Consider the following 23,121-nt stretch of genomic DNA (forward strand, 5'->3'; position numbering starts at 1 on the left):
CCATTCTGCTGTGCATCAATTCCTTCAGTACCTTTGAAAACCATTAGAATAATGAAATTGGCTGATTGTTTGTAGCACCTGTCTTTTCTCCCTTATTATAAATTGTCCATATACATCCATATTTTAAGCTGTCATGGACTACTCCTTCCTCAAGTGACAAATTAAAACTATGGCAGAGGACTTTACTCATTCCTCTACAGTAGTATTTCAATAATTTACTGGAAATGTCATCACCTCCAGCAGAATCTCATCTGTTTTGTGACTTAGAGTGTTATGTAAGAATTTTATAGCTTTATTTACAGAACCTAAGCACCCTCCCAGATTTGTAACTGTTAAGAAATGATTGTTGAAAGTACTAGCCACCTTCTCAGGCTCACTCACTTTATTGCACCCGTTTCTTAAACCAATCATTTCTTTGGCAGCTGAACTATTCCCTGTCTCATTTTTCACATATTTCCATATGGTTTTCATTTTGTTATCAGATTTATTAATTTCATTTTTTAAGCACATATATTGGATTTTTATCACCTTCATTAATATCTTAAAGTGCGCTTAATACTGCCTCATTATTGCAGACTTGTTAGGCAATCTGGCTGATGCATACAATTCCATTTTTGTCTTACATGAGATTTTTATGCCCTGAGTAATCGATGGCTTATACACTGGTTTCCTCTAACTCTTTTCACTGGAAACAGTTCCTCAACAATACTTGCAACTTTTCTTACAACTAGTTTTATGTGGTCATTCCAGTATTAGCCATTCTATGTGGAGTTAGGAATTTTATAATTATTACGCTTTTTAGTGATTAAGTACCAATAGTGTTACTGAAAGATAATGCAGCTCTCCACAAATTTATGCTCTGTTTATTACATTTATTTGCATTCATTGTCAACTACCAGTCCCTGCACCAATCATTAATCCTCTGCAGGTTTTTCAGCATGTAGGTGCAGTCTTTCACTATTGCTATCCTCCTAGGGACAACAGCATCATCCACAAATAACCTATTGGAGCTTCTGACATTATCCACAAGATCCTTTATGGATATATTGAGGTTGTCAAGTATACAATAAGAAATATTTATGACCTGGCACATTTTTATTTGCCTTCGAGGACTACTAGAATATTTGTGCGTTGCAGCCACATCTACTTTTTGATAATAAGTTTCATTATATTCACTGTACCTCCCCCTCTTTCCTGGAGATCACTTCTCAGACAATTTTTACCGTCTGTCTTGTGACTACTGGGTATAGCTATTGTTCTGTGCATTGAAGAGCTCTCCATCTTTATAAAGTAGAATCTGCTTCACTTACAAAATCTCCTGTGGTGCAGTGAGGCTTATAGTGAACAACTCTAAAGCTTTCTGCAGCTAAATATGTTTCTGACTTATCAGTTGGAGTATTATAATGATGAAATAAACCACTGTCACATTTTGATTTTGCACTATTAGTTCTAAGCACCTCAGTAACTTGTGGAGGGATTGTTCCATGTACCACTCCATCAGGTCCATAGCGAAGAACTTCAATTCTTTTCTTGAAGTACTGAGATTTGCAGGCTATGACTGGTGCCACATCATTGTCTTTAAATACTCATTCCTTGCTGAGCAATTTGATTGACACATCAAAATAATACAACAGGTTTCCTCACCTGAAACAGTTCTGTATGTATGATGGAATGCATTTTTGAAGCATTTCTTTGCACCACAAGATGCAATATATCAGCTCTTCTCTGTAACTCATTGTGGTGTGTATAAATAACAAACAGAGTTGACTGACTCACAACTGCAGAAAGGTCTGTAGATCTCTCTATCTGATGAAAAGTTACAGACACCCTTGAGGCTGAAGTTACTCTTCTGAAAGACTTGGAACCATCCAAATATGGCAGAGTGATGTTCACAGTGGCCTCTTGGCATGGAGACTTTTCCTAGAAAGATGTATCCACTGTTAGCCACCAACAAAAATGTTACTATAAAACTGCTAGCTAACTTCCTTTTACTGCGCTTATGTCTCTTGATGTTAACTATAATTAACACCTTTGCCAAAACTTGTAGCAGGAGTTCAGTTTCTTGGCTAACAATGTGTATGAAAAGTTCTTAACATGTGTGGAAGCAGGTTGTGATTCATCCTCTTGAAGCCTCAAAAAACAAAACTGTCCATCTAGCGTATGCATAGACGTGTAACCTTCATTATGAACACTTTTAAGATGAACTGAAAAGTCCGCCAGGCTAACATTGTTCCCATCAAAATGACCTCTACTGATGATAAAAATCCTATTCCATAAGTCTTATTGAGGAAAGTAAGTTGCAACTAATAAGCAAATATAATTTTTTACCAACATAATTTAGAATCTAATATATAAAAATGGATATTTGTTTGTTTGTCTTCCATGCATCCTTATGCCATCCATTTAATTGCAATGAAGTTTTCCTGAGTTGTTGAGCACATGCTCGTAAGAAGCAGGTGATACAGAAACTTAACCCATGACTGCTTGAAACAGTTTCAGTCAAATTAAAAAAAATGGAAACTCTAGGTTGCAATATCAACGTTGTAGGAAAAGATGACATGTTAAGTTGCAGACTGGCACAATAAAAAGACACTTACACTTTAGCTTTCACCACCCACGGCCTTCATCAGAAAAGAAGACAACCCCTCACCTCACCCATCCGCCCTCCCTCCCACCCGCACACATACACACACACACACACACACACACACACACACACACACACACACACACACACACACACACAATTCATTCACACAAGCAAGCATGCAAGTGTACCTCACTCACATATAACTGACATCTCCCACAGCAATACCACAGGTACATTTAACATCAACCCTAGAGTCACATGGTGTAAAACAGTGGAGACTCATACTCTTCCTAGTGACAGTTCTTTTTTTTTCAAAATGCAATCACTTACTGACAGATTTACAAGTTTCCTTAGAATTCAGATGAAACTGCAGGATGAAATTTTCTGGTGATATGGATGAAATATGTTACATAAATGGTATATTTTGTAAATGTGTCTGCATTGTACCTACTTAGAAAGAAAAAGATGCTGTTGCTGTGAATGTACAGGAAATAATTTACAGACCTAATCTTCACCCTGCAATGGAGTGTGTGCTTATTTGAAACTTCCTGGCAGATTAAAACTGTGTGCCACCCCAGGAATCAAACCTGGCAACTTTTCTTTGCTGGGCAAATATGCTATTGGCTGAGCTGTTGGAGCAAGACTCACGATCCACCTCACAGCTTTACTTTTGAGAGTACCTGTCTCCTACCTTCCAAACTTCACAGAAGTTCTCCTGGATACCTTACAGGACTAGTACTCCTGGCAGAAAGGGCATAGTGGAGAACTTCTGTGGACTTTGGAAGATAGGAGGGAGGTACTGGCAGAATTGAAGCTGTGAGGAGGCAAGTTGTATGTCAGGGTTGGATAGCTCAGTTGGTAGAGCAATTGCCTGTGAAAAGCAAAGGTCCCAAGTCCGAGTACAGGTCTGGCACAAAGTTTTAATCAATAAGGAAGTTTAAACCAACACACTGTGGTGCAGACTGAAAATTCATTCTGAAAACAATCCCCAATACTGTGGCTAAGCCATTTCTCCACAATATCCCTTCTTCCTGGACTGCTAGTACTACAAAGTATGCAGGAGGACTTCTATAAAGTCTGCAAGATAGAAGCAAGGTACTGACGGAAGTGAAGTTGTGAGGGCAGATCATGAGTCATGTTTGGATAGCTCAGTCAGCTGAGCAAGTACCTGTGAAGGGAAAGGCCCCACTTTGAGTCCTTGTTTGGCACACAATTTTAAACCAACTTCCTTGCCTTCTTTTCCATTCCGACTCCTGTCTCATTTTCAGTGTATCTCTTTTCTTTTCCTCATCGTTGCATTTATGGACCTGTGATATATCTGTACAAATAAATTATTACAGAAAAATGTGTGTTGCTAAATTCGATAGAAAATTACTAGCTTCACTGTTCTTGTTCTTAAGCTGTTATTCACATTTGTATTCGCTTTTATCCCTTCTACAGCCTGCATTTTTATTGTTTTTTCCCATTCCTTGTATTGAAGAACTCGTTACATAATTTGTGAGTGAATTCTCCTGTTTATTGCTACTGTGTATGCTTTTCCCAAAGTTCATTCTGAGCTGTACATAGCTTGGATGCTAACAATACTTAACAAAATAACTGCTCCTTGTTTCATATTATGTGCATATAGTTTCATCCTTGCTGTACGTGAAGCAAGAGGAAGTTTGAAATATCTACCTAATACAGTATGCTATATTGTGTAGTTTTCTAATGTATGTCGTGTGCTTGTTGTTATATACTTTAATTTCGGATGAGAGGGTTCTTTTTCTGTTGTCTGACTTTTTGTTGCTTTGCTTTGAAATGTTTACAGTAACCTTCTTTCCGTCTCTAACAATCGAGATCTGAATTCTGCAGTTCGGTACCGTTGCATCAAAGTTGGTGTAAAATTTGGAACTGTTGTGAATATTTATCATGACAAAAGAGGAAACTGCAGAAAGTAAGTCACTGCCTTACAAAGGTATGAGAGAAGATGTATTGCATGCCAGGTTACCGCATGTATTTGAGTGTTTGTTTTCTTCCCAAAAATTGAAGCACAATAAAATGTAGCATATTTTTAAATACTAAGCACATTTTATTGAATTTAATAGTACACATTGTGCTTATTATACAATATTTTAAATGATGCAAATAGATTTTGTTAGCCCAAGATACATATGTATTTCTCTAGTAATTAAGGATCACTGTTGTACACAATGTGAAATATGTTTTCCATTTATTTTAAGTTTTGTTGGGCAAATCAGTCACAGTAAGGAAGAAATAATTCATTAGAGTAGAGCATGCTTGGTGTTTTTGTGAATCAAACATTTGTTGTAAATTCTGCTTCTTCATTCTGTTTTTTGTCTGAAATTCAGCTTTAGTGTTTGCTATATGTAACTTTTTTAATAAGCTAAAACATTTATGCAAATATTTTGTTATTAAATGCTGCCACTGTGGTAGGTATCTAAAGTTATTGGCTCATTTTCTTTACAGGATTGTGTATTTAATTGTTTATAACTTAATTTAATACTTACAAAGTGTAGGGTATTGATGACTTGAAAATGGTAAAGGGGTAGTTGCAGCTGTAACAGAATTTATGTTTCATTTGTAAATTTGGCTAAAATGCTGTGATCTGATAGTGTGTGTAATATACAGCTTAATGTGTTATGAGGTGATTGTACTAACTTTTTTGTGGAATGGAGACTTTCTTTCTGGGTACCACTAAAGATGCTTTTTTCTGGTAGCAGTGCATTAGAGGCTTTGTTTTTTGTTCATTAAAACTTGCTTCTGAGATTTTCTTTGTAGGTACCACGAAATATGCTTTTTTTCTGGTAGCAGTGCATTAGAGGCTTTGTTTTTTGCTAATTAAAACTTGCCTCTGAGATTTGCTTCCTGGGTACTACGAAATATGCTTTCTTTCTGGGTACCACGAAATATGCTTTTTTTCTGGTTGCAGTGCATTAGAGGCTTTGTGCCTTGCTCATTAAAACATCCTTCTGGTTATTGTTTGTGACATAGTGTTATCCCCCCCCCCCCTTTTCTCTCTCTCTCTCTCTCTTCTCAGTTTTTTTAATCATTCTGTTTTGTCTAGTCACTGCTGTTGTTGTAATATGTTTCGTGAATGTTGATTCACCCTAAATATACCTGCAAGTATTCATTAAATGCTTCTATATACCTGTTGCTGGATAGAAGGAAACAAGTGCCCACATTAGTTTCACTGTTTAAAAAACCTGTTTTATTTACACTATGGAAGGCAGCATACAGTGTGCAGTGGAGGTTTTCTCGTACCAGAAAAAAAAAGAAAAAGAAAAAAATAGTAATATATACATCTCTATTTAAGAAGAATCCTCAAGTATTTAAGATAAAATTTTTATGTGATTATATTTCTTGTGTTTCCGTTTTTGCATGTCTGCAGAGCACATGAGTAATATTTTCACACCAACCACAAGTAAATCACTTATGGATTTTTTAAAAAAGGCTTTAGTCTTATTCTTCTTATTACTCATTCTGTATTGTGAAGGACACCACAAACTAGAATACTGGTGAATAAACCACACAAATTATCTTAGCCATCTCTTTCATAAATAGGCTGCACTTTCCTGAATTCCAGTTATATGTTGCATTTAATGATCACTCTGATTATTTGGCCATTATAGCATGTTATTTGCTGGTAATATATTTAATTTGTCCTTGCAATAATTTCATACTTGACTTCTTTAGGTGATATATACACACATTTTGTATCAACCTCTAGCCACAGTATCATGATTTAATTCATTACAGGTCCTCCAGAATTCAATTTTTGTTGGGTACTCTTTCTCAATAAACTTATTTAATTACTACCAGAGTTGTATAATAAATTATTTGTGTTCAATGTGACTAGCAGCACTCCCATTACTTTTTAATGATGCATTCTTAATGTTTAGTCTTTAGCATTTAAAGAGACATAGACACCATCATTCAATAAATCTTCAATTCAGTCACATATCTGGCCACAAGTTTTCACATAAAATATTTCAGTTATTTAATATCAGTATAAAATTGTTTCTACAGATATTCAAAATCCAAGCTGTGTGACATCTAGCTGATGCCGTGTAGCTTCCGTCTCCTGAGGCATGTACCAATGAAGTAAGGTTTCCTGTTAACATCATTTTCAGAAGTTGTGCTGATTTTAACAAGAAGTTTTAACTTTACAAAAAATTATTTTATCTGAGTACAGCACACATTCCATTCCATATTTTGAATAGTCATTTATCTCTTGTTGTGCGTTTGTCTTGTGTGGCTTTATAACACTGGGAGTGATGTTTGTTCTCTTCATCATTTGAAGTACCCCACTGTTTCAGTGATCTGTGTAACGTAACAAGGAAGATAATTATCATTTAAATCACATATTCAGTAAAATGTAGCAGGAAAATATGTCAAATTGTAGTCTCCTTTTTCGCAGTTGTTCTTAACTATTGTGACGTATAATTTTCAGTAAATTTGCATCATAACCAGATTTGTTACATGCAGCCTTGTAAGGAAGACAAGTCAGCCAATTTCACTTCAACCTAGAGGTAGTGAAAAGGGTAAAATGGAGAAGGTTTCATATTTAGAAATATTACCTATGAAAAATTGAAGCGAAACTGGTTTGTCTCCTGCATGTAAGAGACACGCTAGAAACTAACATGTCTCTTGAAAGCACATCTTATCATTTTTGGAGACAAAACATGTAAGGTAACTATTCACCATATAACTGCTGTATTGAGCGATTGACAGCTACATACACAAGATTTAAATTGTAGCTAAGCTTTTGGATGATGTTCTTCCTCAGAGCTGAATGATTAACAAAACACACACATACACATGCAGGGCAACATTTTTATAGCATTGCATCCTGACTTGGGTGGTGGGTTCCGATTGGCAGAAAGGGTGAAAGGAACAAGAAAAGTGGGGGGCAGTGATGGAGGGAAGGCTGAGAGCTGGGAGGGAGAACCAAATGGTGAGTGGGATAGGAATGTGACATTGGCAAGTTCGCCCTGATGCCAACAGGGAAAATTGTTTTGTGCACATGATGAAGTGGAGGAATGGGTTGAGAGGAGATAGAACAGAGGAAAAGGTAGACTACAGAGGGAATAGTATCCGTGTAGATTAATAGAGTGCTTGGGGGGGGGGGGGGGCTGTGGGGGGTGGCATGAGGACAGTGTTGGAAGTGGACGTGGGACAGGAGCTAGTGAAGATTGATGCTGGGAGGATTGTGAGGTCAGAGCATGTGACTGAGCGATGTGATGATTGGTTAGCCCACTGGATCCCCATTTGGGAGGGTGATGTTTCAAACCCATGTTTGACCATCTAGGTTCAGGTTTTCCATTTCCCAAAATTGCTAGAGGCAAATGATAGAATTGCTCTTTCGAAAAGGCACAACTGATTTCCTTCCCCATCCTTGAACCAGTTGGAGCTTGTGCTCCATTTCTAATGACGTCAATGTCGATTGGACGGTAAACCCTTATCTTTCTTTTTTCCTTCCTTCTTTCCTTCCTTCCGCGAAGGACGTGATGTAAGAACAGTTTCCATCTTCACTACAGCTGGTTTGTGGATGGGAGGGATAAAGGATCCAGATGGCAAATGTTATGAAGTAGTCACTGAAGTTGTCGGACTTGCAATTTAGTTGGGAAGGGATTGAGAATAGGCATAATGTATGAATGAACCAATGTGTCACCCTCCTGGACATTGACATTCACCTCTCCAGTGATTCCATAAAAATTACTACCACATAAAGTGCACCAACCAGCAACAGCATCTCCAGTTTATTGAACACCTTTCGTCATGCCAGGTAATCAGGAATATCCTTCCAATTTTTACAAAGTGGCATTTCAGTGTGCACATAATCTACAAAAACTCTGTTCTATCCTTATGCTATGCCTATTCCCAACCCTTTGCCACTGTGGAAGACCTAGGCGCAAGACTGTCATATGGAACAAACCAGCACCTCCTATTGCAGTCCCGTCACAGGCATACCCTACCCTACCCTACCCTACCTTACCCTACCCTCCAGAGGAAGGGCAGTCTTTGAAAGCAGCCATGTCATATACCAACTCTGCTATAACATTTACCTAACCTTTTATGTAAGTATGACAACTACCAACAATGTGTCCACCTGAATGAATGGCCATAACGTAACTGTGACCAAAAGCAAAGTTTACCTCTAATGTCAGAACACATCACTGAAAACAATGTACATGGCTTCAATGGCTGCTGCATAACACATGCCACTTGGATCCTCTCATCTCCCCCCCCCCCCCCTCCTCCCCCTAATAGCAGCTTCTCTTATTATATAGATTAGATGAGAACTGTCCTCGTAACACATCCTTGGATCCTTCCAATACACCAGGCCTCAATCTCGACTAAACTCTTTACTACAATCATCTCCACTGGTCTCCTAGCATTCTTTCTTCTCCTCATCCTCATCCTGCTCCTCCCCCTCCTCCTCCATTTCCTCTCCCCACCTACCCTCCTCCACTTGCCACACAACACACTTTACCACTATGATGTGTGTCATATGAAACTTCCCCTGATAGCTTAATGCTGAACTCGCCAATATTCCTATTTCTCCTATCCCATTTCCTTGTTGCCTGTCCTTTCTATTTATTGGCCTCCCTTCTCTTCAGTCCTTCCTTTCCCCTCTACCATACTTGGTGTTCCTCTCACTCATTCCATCTTAACAAAAGTGTGTGTGTGTGTGTGTGTGTGTGTGTGTGTGTGTGTGTGTGTGTTTTGTTAGTCAGTGTTGCAGGATGATGTCCAAAAACTTATAAACAATTTCAGTTTTGTTTATATGCATTTCGATCACTCACAGCCTTAGTGGTACTGTCTGGCAAAAAAGTGAAGCACCCAGGAGACATGGTCAGATGTCAGTGTAACTGTGTACACGTACAAACCGTCAGCAGGTATGTAAATAATTAGAGTTACCATTTCCCTGTGATAGGTAGAACAGCCACCAGAGTACATTAGTGTTGTTAATCTTTAGTGTGTCATCAGATGTTGAGTGATAAGTATGAAGGACACAGAGATGCCTCATATAAGGCAGCATTATCAGCACTTGACAGATTTTGAAAGAGGCTTCATTGTGTGTTTCCATTTGACAGGTTGGTCGCATTGTGCAGTAGCAGATTTGTGGGGCACTCGGTTATGACTGTGGTCTGGTGTTGGACTGTGTGGGAACACAAGGCCAGGCATACTCATGTGGCTTTAGGTCATAGGTGATAGAGACTGAGGGAACATAATGGTGAATCACAGACATCCTCTGTCCACATGTGTTATCTCTCATGTGACTGCGTCATGGATCCGTTTTCAACAGGACAATGCCCATCCAAACATGGCACGTGTCTTCATGAACTGTGTGCAAGATGTTAAGGTACTCGTGTGGCCAGCAAGATCCCCAGATCCATCCCTGATAGACCAGCTCAGACATTAACTGTGTCCCAGTGCCGGCATCCAGGACACCAAGGACCAGTTACAACAGTTGTGTGCCAGCTTGCCTCGGGAGAGGCTACAATGGCCTCATAACACCCTTCCCAACTGAATCAGTGCATGCGTCTAGGCCAGATGGGTTGCACCATCATTCTGACAAGTTGGCTCTTATTGCCACTTTCTTTGTTACTTTGTCTCAGTATTGTAATCACTGAAATTATATCACATACCATCTAAACCTGTAAAGTTTCATTTCATTTCCTCATGCCCATCCAGGTACTTCACTTTGTTTGTCAGGCAGTGTATATGGTATGTGGTCATCTTTATTCCTTCTGTTCTTTGTGTTCCACACATGACTTTCCAGTATTGGGGAAACATGAGTTGCACTTTAGATTAGCTTTTTCTTCAACTTCATTGTGTAGAAACAATCCCATAATTATTTTCACTAAAGAATTTGGTTTGTGATAAAGTCTGGTTGTTGTTCATAGTGATGAACAAATTCTTTAGAAATGAAGAGGATTTTAGTTTTGGCTTAATTTTTTTAATGTTGTTGTTCTTGTTGTTGTTGTTGTTGTTGTGGTCTTCAGTCCTGAAATTGGTTTGATGCAGCTCTCCATGCTACTCTATCCTGTGCAAGCTCCTTCATCTCCCAGTAACTACTGCAACCTACATCTTTCTGAATCTGCTTAGTGTATTCATCTCTTGGTCTCCCTCTACAATTTTTACCCTCCACACTCTCCTCAAATACTAAATTGGTGATCCCTTGATGCCTCAGAACATGTCCTACCAACTGATCCCTTCTTCTAGTCAAGTTATGCCACAAATTCCTATTATCCCCAATTCTATTCAATACCTCCTTCATTAGTTATGTGATCTACCCATCTAATCTTCAGCGTTCTTCTGTAGCACCACATTTCAAAAGCTTCTATTCTCTTCTTGTCCAAACTATTTATCGTCCATGTTTCACTTCCATACATGGCTACACTCAGTACAAATACTTTCAGAAACGACTTCCTGACACTTAAATCTATACTCGATGTTAACAAATTTCTCTTCTTCAGAAACGCTTTCCTTGCCATTGCCAGTCTATATTTTATATCCTCTCTACTTCGACCATCATCAGTTATTTTGCTCCTCAAATAGCGAAACTCCTTTGCTACTTTAGGTGTCTCATTTCCTAATCTAGTTCCCTCAGCATCACCCAACTTAATTCAACTACATTCCATTATCCTCGTTTTGCTTTTGTTGATGTTCATCTTATATCCTCCTTTCAAAACACTGTATGTGTAGTATGGAAAATACTGTGTAAAAGTCAGTGGAATTAATTTTTGTGTACAATAAAAAGTTTTAAAACATTGTTCAACTTGGAGATTTATGTAGAAACGTTTGTAGAGTACTGTGTTCTAGTTGTACTTGAATACTGCATGTGTGAGAACCTGTTTATTACAGCTCAAAACTTAACCACTTTTCTTTTCCAGAAGCTGATAGTTCATTCTTTCTGGTATAATGAAAATTCAGCTATGTTAGTTGCCATATCCATTTTTTACCTACAGCTTTTATTGCCTGCACGTGTAACTACCAAATCCGATGTCATTTGTAACACTGCTCTCTTACCCTGTGTAGGGGCAGCAAGGACTTGGTAGTTGGTTATGCAGCTTTTCTTACATTCATTGAGACATTTTTATTTCTTAAGACAAGAGACTATTTTCTAATGTTCACTGGTATGGCTTGTAGCAGTGAAAATCTGAGAATGTGATGAAGGAAATTGGTTATTCTATCCAGTTGCTAACTGTGAGTCTCATTCCACATAAAGTATGATCAGTGTACAAGTGCCAGAATTATTTTGCGTATCATCAAAATACAGTTTGCATACTGTGGGATCTTATGGTTTGCAGATGTCCGTAGGTGATTAGTTCCACTTGTGAAATTGAATGCAGGATCTCTTATGTATACGTACATATTCCAAAAAGAATGCAACCTCTCTCTTCAGTTCCATGTAACTGTCACGTCCTATCTTCTTTTTGATGTATTCCAAATACTTCATCGTAGGCCACCCTCTTCCTTTAATTTGCAGCACTTTCCCTTCAAGAATATTAATGATGAAAGTGTTGTGTCTAATGATGTGTACAATAAATTTTATTTTTGTCATTTCCAGTTCCTTCTTCTTTGTTGACTTCTCTTGAGGCTTCCAAGTTGGTTTTTCTTTCAGTCCAACTGGTCTCTGTCATTTTCCACCATATCCACATTTCAGCAGTTTCAAGTTGATTCTTTTCCAGTTTACCCAGAGTCCAACTGTCACTTTCATATAGCAGTGTACTCCATACAAATGATTTTGCAAAGTATTTTCTGGCATCTATATTCATATCTGTGTTGTTTAAAATGTTTTTCTTATCCATAAATGCTGCTTTACCAATGCCATCCTTCACTTCCATTAAGCATCTGTTGTCCTCTGAAATTATACTACAGAGATAATAAAATTGTTACACTTGCTCATTACTTACATCATCATTTTTGTATTGGTTTTCACACCTTACATATTTTTTCATACTACCATTACTGTTGTTTTCTATTTGTTCACTTTAAATTTCCTTTGTTTGAGAGTGTCTGATAGGACTTGCAATATTGTATTCCTTCTGAGCAAATTTTTGGGAGTTATGTAAGTTTGGTGCAGATTAATTACCCAGCTTCATAAATTTAGCAGTGACATACTGGTGCCACCGTAAGCAATGACAGAAAAGGTAATTGTTACTCCCTGTCTAAAACTTGTCCAGCAAATGCATTTTCCTATAGATTGTGAAAATGTATTTGTTTCATGCTGAGTGAATTGTATCTTCCTGTGAATGTCTATGCAAAGTATGAGATTCCTTGCTGGCTGTATATTACATACTTAAAATACCTATTTTTCTGCAAGTAATGTTCATAACAAAAAATCATAAGTAGTATTAGAACTTTGTTGAAGTATAAGTAGAGGGTTTAATGTACTGTATTGTATTTCCCACCTTGTGTAATGACGGTGTTAGTTAACACAGCCTTATACCTGTTTTCATAGATATGTGTAGTATTGAAAGTGAAGATTTTTTTCATTCGGAATGTATTTGGAGACATTTAGGATTTAGGAGCTAGCTGTGGTTTTTCTTATATGGTAGTTGATATTTGCTATTGAGATGAGTGTAGCTGCTTTTTGTCCCCACTATCACAGTTCAGTATTAATCTAATCTCTGTTCCTTGAGTCTAGGAATGAAATTGTCAAACAGTATGGATTTGAGTCCATGCTACTAGGTTTGGGTGAAAGTCAACACTGATGGTTGCACTTGACTGGAAATTGATAACTGATGTTTGAAGTCCAGCAAGACAGTGAGGGGATGGTTGAAGACGAGGTCTAGCAAGTCTTGAGCTCGTGGATGGCAGAAATGAGGTCCAGTGAGGAGTAAGTTCAGAGATGGCAGAGACGAGGTCCAGCGAGACTTAAGCTAAAGGACTGCTGAAATGAGGTCCAGCAGGCAGAGATGAGTTCCAGTGAAGTATGAGCTTGAGGGTGACAGAGAAGAGGTCCAGTGAAGCATGAGTTTGAGGGTGACAGAGAAGAGGTCCAGTGAAGCATGAGTTTGAGGGTGACAAAGATGAGGACCAGTGAAGCATGAGCTTGAGGGTAGCAGAGTTGAGGTCCAGCGAAGCATGAGCTTGAGGGTTACAGAGACAAGGTCCAGCCAGGCATGAGCTTGAAGATGGCAAAGATGTGGTCTAGTGTGGCGTGAGCTCAGTTGAAGCAAAGTCCAGTGAGGCAAGGGCTTGAGTGCGAACTCCGATTGACGGGCTGCTGAGCACAGCTGACACCCAGATTGTGCACTGGTTGAAGAGCAGCCAGGCAGCATCATAATTACCCTTCCGGCACAAAGATATTGAGGCAGCATTCAGCGGATGTGTGATTTTGTGGAAGATAAGTGTTGCTCACAATTGAAGCGCTGCTTACTGCTGTTGGTGAGGCTGACTACACATGGTATTATGACAGCTTCTGGACATTTGATTGTGACAAACCCAAGATGTTTGTGTAATTGACAGACTGTTTCTGTTGATCTGCAGAGTGCCACATAGCTAGCAGACCTGTATGGTTGGTGACATGTCACTCTTGGCAGCCTGGGCATATAATATCCCTACCAGCATAAGGAAGAGGTGGCAGAGCCATCTTGCAGACAAAGTGGCAGCCTAGCCGTAGGGAGGAGACGCCTTCAGGATTGGGGAAGTGATACCTGGTATGGTAGCTCATGACACCAAAGGCTGGAACCCAGGGAACGATGGCTGGAGGTAGGTGGTGTGGAGGCAGCTGCAACAGTGGAGGCTTTGCCTGGATGACAACTGGGAGGGTGAATACAAAAAAAAGGAAAAAGGTGGGTAGTGTCGTCGGCTAGGAAAGGTGATCCGGCCGCTGGAGACAGTTACAGAAGTGAACCCGACGTGGTCAGGTTTTGTGCTGAAATTTGTAGGAGTGCATAGCCAAAAGCCTAAGGATGCTCAGCTGGTGGCCTGTGTGGGGCATCCTGAGGAGGTGAGGCATCCCGGACAGCCAACATGGCAGGGACACTGCAGTGTGTATTGTGATTTTGCCCTGCTGGGAAGAGAGCAAGAGTATGAGATGCGTGGCCATTCTGGGAAGAAGGGCAGTGGGATAGGAGAAGAAGGATGTGAGAAATTGTAGGATGGTGCTTAAGAGACCAGACAAGGCCTTATTGTCAACAGACAGTGCCTGAGATGGAAAATTTGTGAAAGCTGGACCGAACACGTGGGTACCACAGCATGGAGTGGCGGGGGCAGCTTTGGCAGATTGTCGGCAGTCAAAGGGAGGCAGGGGCTCAACCAGTGGTGGATGCCCAAGATGCAGCAGTGCTGATGAGCCAGTGAAGTTATGGTGGGGTTTTGCTGGCCAATGGGAGGAAGGACTCAATCAATGGCAGCTGCAAGGAATGTGACAGTCAAATGCTGGGTGGAACCATGGAGCAGAAGAGCTGTCCGAAGTTCGCCGAGGATGCTGGAGAGCTGGCAAACACTGCCAAAAACTTGATGTCTGTATTATCAGGGTTGTGAGGTCCCTAAAAGCACCTCATGGAGGGAGGCCAGGAGTACCGAACATGTCACACTTGGACAGTGCAAAACTCTTAACCAGAAGGGAAGGGATCAGATGAGTGGCAGAGGTGTTGGAGATGTTGGCAGAGCCTTAGCAATGGATGAGAAAGAAGGTGCTGACAGGGACAGCATGGAAGAAGGCGAAAATCCTTGGGGGACCTACGTGAAGAGGTGTCAGAAGGGCATCGGTAGGTGATGGGGGCAAGGGGTTCGACCAGTGCCACATGCCTGAGATGTTACGGTGCCGACAGTCTGGAGGCGAAGGTGATGGCTACAGTGGGATAGGTAACAATGGGGCCAACTGCAGAAGCAGCAGTGGCCAGTTATAGACTCGTTGAATCTCTCAAATGGCATTGGGGGGCAGCGGAGGAGAAGTGTATGGGCAGACACCTGGCCTGACACCAAATTCTATTTGAGCTATTCCTGAATTAACTGCTGTTGCTTTTCCTGGAGCTGTAACTGCTCTCACCAGCATTGCAAAAATGTTGGGTCCATGGTGGCACCAAAGTACTATGAAGAGAAAAGAGGAAACATCACACGCATTAGACCAGCTGATGTTACCACATTTGTATTTGCCATTGAGGGGAGCAACGCGCTACAATGGATGTATCCAGGTAGCCAGGAAAAATGATATGTTTATTAAGTATGATCAAACAAAATACAACTGCACAGTTCCTTGGGATGTAAGTCCCCACTACTAGGTTAGGCTGAAAGTCAGCACAGTTGTTGCACTGGAATGTTCTGGACTGGAATTTGATCACTGATGTTAGTAGTCCAGTGAGACAATGAACTTGTGGATGATTGATTGCACTGGTTTTCGATATCCACTAAGAGAGGACCCACCAAGCGGCATTTCTGGTGATTGGAAAACCTGGAGAATGCTTAACCGCATCAGAATTGGGGTGGCTCCTGTGAAATCTAATCTGATCAAATGGGGTTTGTTGGACGAAAATGACGACAAATGCGACTGCAGCACTTGACAGGACATGGAACATCTCCTACAATGCCCTGCCTGCCCCCACAGATGCACCCTTGACAATCTATGGCTGCCTAAAGAAGAAGCATTGGACATTGCCCAATACTGGGCAAACAAATTGTAGCTTCCAGACACAAAAAAGTAAAGTAAAGTAAGTGTGGATGATTGGAGATGAGGTCCAGCCTGATGTGAGATTAGGTGGTGGAGAGACGGTCCAGCCCCTCAGCGATGGCTGAGAGAAGGTTCAGCAAGGTGTGAGCTCAAGGAAGGTTGAAGTGAAGTCCAGTGAGGCAAGGGCTTGAGTGTGAACTCCAATTAATGGGCAGCTAAGTGCAGCTGTCATTAGCCCAGAGTGCGCACTGGGTGTAGAGAGGCCTAAATATCCACCTGGCACAAGGATACTGGTTTGGCATTCAGCGGGCAAAGGGAAGTGGTGCCAGTGATTGCCCCTATCTATACAGCTATGGGACATTCTGTCACCACACTGTACTGTGGTAGGTCCTGGAGGTTTGGTTGAAAACAACCAGGCATGTTTGTGGCGACCCCAGAGTCTTTCTCTTGATCTCCAGAGGGCTGCATAGCTAGCAGACCTGAGCTGCAGCAGTCCGTGGTACACACATATTTGGTTGGTGGTGGCTCGCAGGCAGCAGCACGGGTATACAATAATTGTATTATGAATGCCTGAGATTTAATTAGTGATCAATTATATTTTTTTAAAGAAGAGTTCCTTTGTCATTATAGAAAGGAGCACCAAACATGTCACACTTGGACAATGCGAAACCCTTAACCAGAAGGGAAGGGACCAGAAGAGTGGCAGAGACATTTCCTAATGGGATTATTTGGAAATATATAGTAAAGGTCAGATGGAATACCTGCCAATATTTTCTTTCAAGAGGTACAACTCCTACTACAGCTGATTCTTAACACACATAAGAAATAAAACTTCAAGCTTTAGAAGTAACATATTTCTTTGTCAAGGTAAGAAAAAGGGAAAAATTTAGGGAAGGTAGGAGACAAAGACAAGGTGACTCAAAACTTGGGTCCCACTTAATACGGGTTCCGAGTTACATGCCTTCACATTCCAAGTTCCCTTGACTATTTTCTCATTTCTCACCTCTAAGAAGGAAACTGGAGCTTCAGAAGCTATACATGTTCTTGTATCAGCTGTATTGGAAGTTGTTCCTCCTGAAGGTAAGTAGTTTGTGTCTCATATATCTCTTTGTCTTAAATGCAGTATCACAATTTTTACTACAGAATGAGTCAGAAAATTTTCCAGTGAACCTTCTGTTTTGCCGCAAAAGTACTAAGTTCTTAAAATATGGGAGAATATCTAAGTCAAGCTGCCCAGATGATTAAATTATCTCCTTAAATTAGTGTTTGATCTTACAAAAGAATGTTCCCCTTAATATTTGATGAAAGAGTTCAACCAACTATGACTGAAATTAGCTATGTAATGTCTGAAGAAGTTGTCATTTGATTGTGTAATTACACTTTCCCTTACACTTGCAGTTTACAGTGGAGGATGTTGTTTCTTGCAAAATATGGTTCATTGTAGCTTAAAATGCAAACATTTTGTATTACTGTTGAATATCAGTGTACTTATTCTGAAAATTATTTGGCAGGTTGAGACTTTGGGCTAGTCATTGAGGCATACTTGGATTGTACAGTTGGCACTGCAGTGCCACCATAAAGATTCAGCCTGTTATATATCCACAACAGCATAAGCATGTAGTAAGATTAATACATGTTCATTGTTTTTCATTACCTGGCTTTTTAAGTAGCATTTGTTATATATATTTCAAAAGCAGTATCGTTTTATGCATGAAATGATGTCTGTGATGAAAAATTTTCTCTTCATAGTATGGGTATCAATATTAGAAAATGCAAACATATAATTTTTAGTATGAAGCCAACTGTTCATAATGTCACAGCTATGCTAAGTAAGACTTCATTTAAAACTGCTTAATGTTGTTTGCAGTAAGGTGATTTTCCACTGATTACTCTGAAAAATAGACCATATATTCTAGAATGAAATTTTCACTCTACAGCAGTGTGTGCGCTGATATGAAACTTCCTGGCAGATTAAAACTGTGTGCCGGACCGAGGCTTGAACTCGGGACCTTTGCCTTTCGCGGGCAAGTGCTCTACCAAAGGTCCCGAGTTCAAGTCTCAGTCCGGCACACAGTTTTAATTTGCCAGAAAGTTTCAGACCATATATTGGTATCAAGGAGCTGGGCCTCAACCATGACCATTACCCAGAAGGAGCAAAAATGAGGCAGAAACTTGCTATGGCTGCCAAAGGAAATAGTACCAGAGGAAAGAAATGGAACATAGAATGACAGAAAGATAGGGCTATTGTTCAGGAGTACCAGAACAGATTGAGACAGGAGTTGCAGACAAGAGATTGTGGAGACCATATAGAAAAAGAATAAAACTTTTTAATATTTTGACAACAACACATGAAATACTAAGTGGAAAAAGGAAACTCAGAAATGAAAAGTGGTATGATTATGAATGTAGATAGGTAGTTGAATAGAAAAAGCAAGGAAGACTGAAATGCTTACAACAAAAAACAAGATCAAATCTGGCATTATATAATGAAAAAAGAATAGAGGCATCAAGAGTATGTAGGAGGGGAGAAAAAGAGAAATCATTAAGAGAAATATAGAGTAGATTGAAGAGCACTACCAAAGGAATAAAAGCATTAATGCATTGTGACACAGGAATGAAAGCAGAAATTGTCAAAGAAAATTAAAGAACAAACTCAAGAATACAGACTGAAAATAACAGCATGCAAGGGTAATGTGGGAAATCTGCTGACAAATAAACAAGATGTTGTGGATAGATGGAGATTCAAGGGAATTTTGGAGGACACTTCTAATAGGACAGTTGACATTAGAGGATGTATGGAAGGCATTGCACTGTCCCAAAAAATACGAAGCACCAGGAACTACTGAAATAGAGGCAAAACCGTTAAAAAAAGGGGGGGGGGACTAGACTCCATACATGATCCACAGATTTATTAAGTTGATATGGAATCATGAAAGAATTCCAGAAGAGTGGACCTTAGATGTAATGCAGCCAATACATAAAAAAGAGACAAGAATTGTTCGAATTACTGAAGAATTATTCTGCTGAATGTAATCTATAGAATTCACTCTAGTGTTACTTACAGCAGGCTAGCTCTATATGCAGAAGAGATTCCATGAGGATATCAGTGTGGATTTTGGCATAACAGGTTAACAGCAGATCAAATGTTTGTGCTGTGGCAAATATAGGAAAAGACAGATGAGTATAATAATGAGCTTCATAACCTATATGTAGATTTCAAGCAGGCTTTTGATAGTCTTGAGAGGGCAGAAATGATAAATGATTTGTAACTGCTTGGTATACCATCTAAGTATATTTTTGTGAATTTTATCCATAATGGAGGCAGTTGAACTCTGTGACTGTTCCTTTATAGGTTGTAGAATAATAAACACTACCAGTCACAATGGAAGGTGATTTTACTTAACACATGGCTGGTTTTGGGCTTGAGCCCGTCTTCAGTTCATTTACATGTTTCCACGTTCAGCGTTGGAGTTCAGTATAGCTGGAGTATCCATGTCATTTCCACATTACATTCATCACATTTTTTACAAACATTCTTTGATTTTTGACACGTTAACTGTATATTAATCACTATAGCAACTATTATAACTTATATATTATGTCTTTGATACAATATTGACACTTAAGATGTTAGTAACTTCAGAAGCACATACCAACTGGAAGAAAACAGAGAGGAAGGCCATGAAAGTGGTAGACAGATGATGTGGAATAATATATAAAATCTCTCAAAGTCAGAGGATGGCAAAGAACTGCACTGAAGAGGGCGTAATGGAGGAAATATATTGAAGAGATGAAGACCCATACATGGTTGTATGCTATGAGAAGAAGAAGAAGACTTTGAAAAATTAACCAATCTACTCATCATGAAGTCTAGTGGGCATCATGGATTGCAGCATGGGCATTCAGTTTTCCAGAGTCTTTGAAAGCATGAACTTGTGGTAATGTTTTTGAATTAAAAGAAGGTCTGTCCTTTAATATGCCACATATAGTGACTTGTATGTTTTGAAGACCTTCAGAAAATGCCATTAATGCAGAAAAATCTAGAGCATGACAAACCCATGACTACATAATAACACTAGTGAAATCATTCTTTTAGGGATGGAATTACTTTTTCTGGAAAACAGCAAGACTCAGTAGATATACAAATCCTGCACTGATCGGCTTGCTTATTATGCTATCACTGTGTAATATTGATACATCTACTTTCATAGGCTGAAAATAAAAATGCACTACATTGTTTTAAATATATGATGGATATTGTATTCAGCAATACAGTCATACCTAAATTAAAGGTATGTTTATTGATCTTGTTTTTACTTTTAATTTCCTTTCATATGAACAGAAAAGAAGTGCTTTCAGCTGTAGATTATAATGTAGGAACTTCTGGCTTGGAAAAAAGCATTTGTCTTTCAAGTAATAGTTTAAAAAAATTACTTTACAGTTGCATTTTGATTGTGGTAATACGAAAAAGTTTGCATCATTTTATATGAGCATGCAGTTGAATATTTGTTCCATAGTGAATGGGAAATTTTTTGTTCCAAAATTTAGTCTTACAAGCTACATCTTAGTTGTGAATAAAACAGTGATCTGGAAAGTGTAGAATGAATTTCTTTTGTTTCCATCTATGATCAACAAAACTTTTGGTCCTTTCACTAATGGTTTCAGTCAACAGTGACGATCTTCAAATCTGCAGCAAAAGCATGGGAAAAACAAATAGTGGAAAGTCTACATCTTAAAATAATAAAATATTCCATAATGAAAAGCAGTACTTTTATGCACATGGAAAACATGAACATTAAAATATGACAAGACATACATATTTTAAAAGTACTATTGTGACATTTCTGGTTTTGGAGCCATAAGATTCCATCCCAAGATTCACTTCATAGTTTGGCTGAGACTGCATTAACTGAGGCATGGTGTAAGAAGTGGGTAGAGAGGCAGACAACAGATGCTACAGAACTGAGGAATTAACCAGGTATTAGTAGGAGGATAATCTGATTGATTACCACCACAGGAGACAGTGCACCAAACTACTAAGATTCATTTATTAATATTTGATAAAGTATAATTCAGATTTAATTGTCTGTCAGGCTAAACACACTCTCAATAGCAGTATTTAATCCACTTTTTTAATATCTAATTTTATGACAATTTTTATCAACATTAAAATTATGATTTTCAGATGAAGCATTATGTGCCTGTTTGGCTCTGCCAAAAGTGCACTATGAAGCAAAGTGATTCGGACTGTTCAGTCAGTTGGGAACAAAGAGTTGAATGGTATGGTTCGCATTACTGGCTGCTCATTTAAGAACTTGAATGTGTGCCAAATAACATTGTATTCAAATAGCGTGATTCTTCATGCAAAGCAGAGAATTAAGAGTAACAGCGTGTGTCATTTTTGTGAAGATGTTTTCTGCAAAACGTAATGTAATAGGGTTGTAATTGATTCCAATGTAACATGTGAAATGTGAGGGTTTGTAAGCCCATCTGGGCATAATGTCTTATCAGCAGTTTGTATCTTTGTCTGCTTTGTGTGTTGTGAATAAAAAGAAAAGCTATTGACATCCCATATTTGGAACTTATCAATTGTTTAGTAGAACTGAGAGCCTTGGCCATCTCGCCAGTTATTTTACAGCCCCACTTCAAGAACAACGAACTCGTATCCTGAACACACATCTGTGCTGGGTCAAGGGCATCTACAGAAGGCTAGTGGAGTATTACAGAATCTCAGTGATCAACCTTGAAGCAACAGAACCCAACTAGTTCCCTCACACGTCCTGCAGTTCCAGTACAAATGGAAGCAGTTACATGTCATTCATGATAACCCAGAGGAGGGAAAGCAAAGGAAAAATTAGTGTGGAGAATGAGTGTTGATTTGGAAACAGACTAATATCATGACATTCAATAGTTAGCTCAGTTAACGCTTGACTTGACGGGAAATCCATACTACCCCTCATTTCGATCTTAATTGAGTATCATTTAGTATCTCTTCTCCACAAGCCACAGCTCTTTTTCTTCATTGTACCACTGTACTATGTAAGAAAGTATTACTTTCATTATGGCATATTTTGTTGTTTAAAGATGTAGACTATTCACTAATTTTATTTGGTTTTCCCACATTTTTGCTGACAATCTGAAGATGATTATCACTGACTGAAACCAGTAGTCTAAGGACCAAAAGTTTTGTGATCATAGACAGAAATACAGGAAATTTAGTCTATAAAATTTAGTGCTTTGGTGATTTTTTTCAGTACTGTCCCAGTTCAAAGTGACAGCCCGTAATGTTTATAGATGTGTCTTCTTGTACATCAGCAACTTATTTATAAAAAGATGTGGAGTAAAATAGAAATCTGTCCTGAAGGAAAGACATATATGCTGAACTGGAATGTATTTTCAGTTTTTATGATTTTCAGCTGTTGTTTCATTGTAAGTGTTAGTAACAATTTCATATCCCTTGCAGGTGGTGCATCGCCAGCTGCTATGCTACCACCTTTGCTTTCTTTTTTTTTTTTAATCTTTAAAAAGAAGCTTTCATGCAATTTATTGAACTTACTGATCTACATCTGCTTCTTCCTCATAGGTCTCTCTCCTAGGTAGGTGATATTTATCTTGTTTCTTTTAAAATGCTGTATAAAGCTTAATAACCAGTAAAATTTCATGTTCTTAACATTAATTTTTCTATCTTGGGCCTTTCATTATTTTTACAGTACTCTTTGTTCACCATTAAACTTTTGAAATCGACATTTTTTGCAAGTTACTTTAGAGGCTAATATTAAAATGTTATGTGTAAATAGTACACTGAGGTGACAAAAGTCATGTGATACCTCCTAATATCAAGTCGGACCTCGTTTTGCATGGTGTAGTGCAGCAGCTTGATGTGGCATGGACTCAGTAAGTCATT

General features: G+C 38.9%; 1 protein-coding gene across 8 annotated transcripts in view; it reads left to right on the forward strand.

The window, feature by feature from the left end:
• Positions 1 to 23,121, forward strand: part of LOC126469810 (battenin) — a 249,762-nt gene that overhangs the window by 142,031 nt on the left and 84,610 nt on the right. For 4 of the 8 annotated variants that reach the window (XM_050097081.1, XM_050097077.1, XM_050097079.1 and 1 more), the window contains one exon: positions 4,398 to 4,523. The exons of 2 other annotated variants lie outside the window; for them this stretch is intronic. Coding sequence is in view for 3 of the 6 variants with exons in the window: in XM_050097077.1 (XP_049953034.1) it covers positions 4,499 to 4,523 (25 nt within the window). In the remaining 3 variants the exon portion in view is untranslated. Of the gene's footprint in view, positions 1 to 4,397; positions 4,524 to 22,798; positions 22,814 to 23,121 lie in introns of those variants that run through there. 2 more of the 8 variants (XM_050097084.1, XM_050097083.1) reach the window with 2 other exon arrangements.

This window comes from Schistocerca serialis, chromosome 3, assembly GCF_023864345.2.
Source record: "Schistocerca serialis cubense isolate TAMUIC-IGC-003099 chromosome 3, iqSchSeri2.2, whole genome shotgun sequence".
Taxonomy (NCBI): Eukaryota; Metazoa; Arthropoda; class Insecta; order Orthoptera; family Acrididae; genus Schistocerca; species Schistocerca serialis.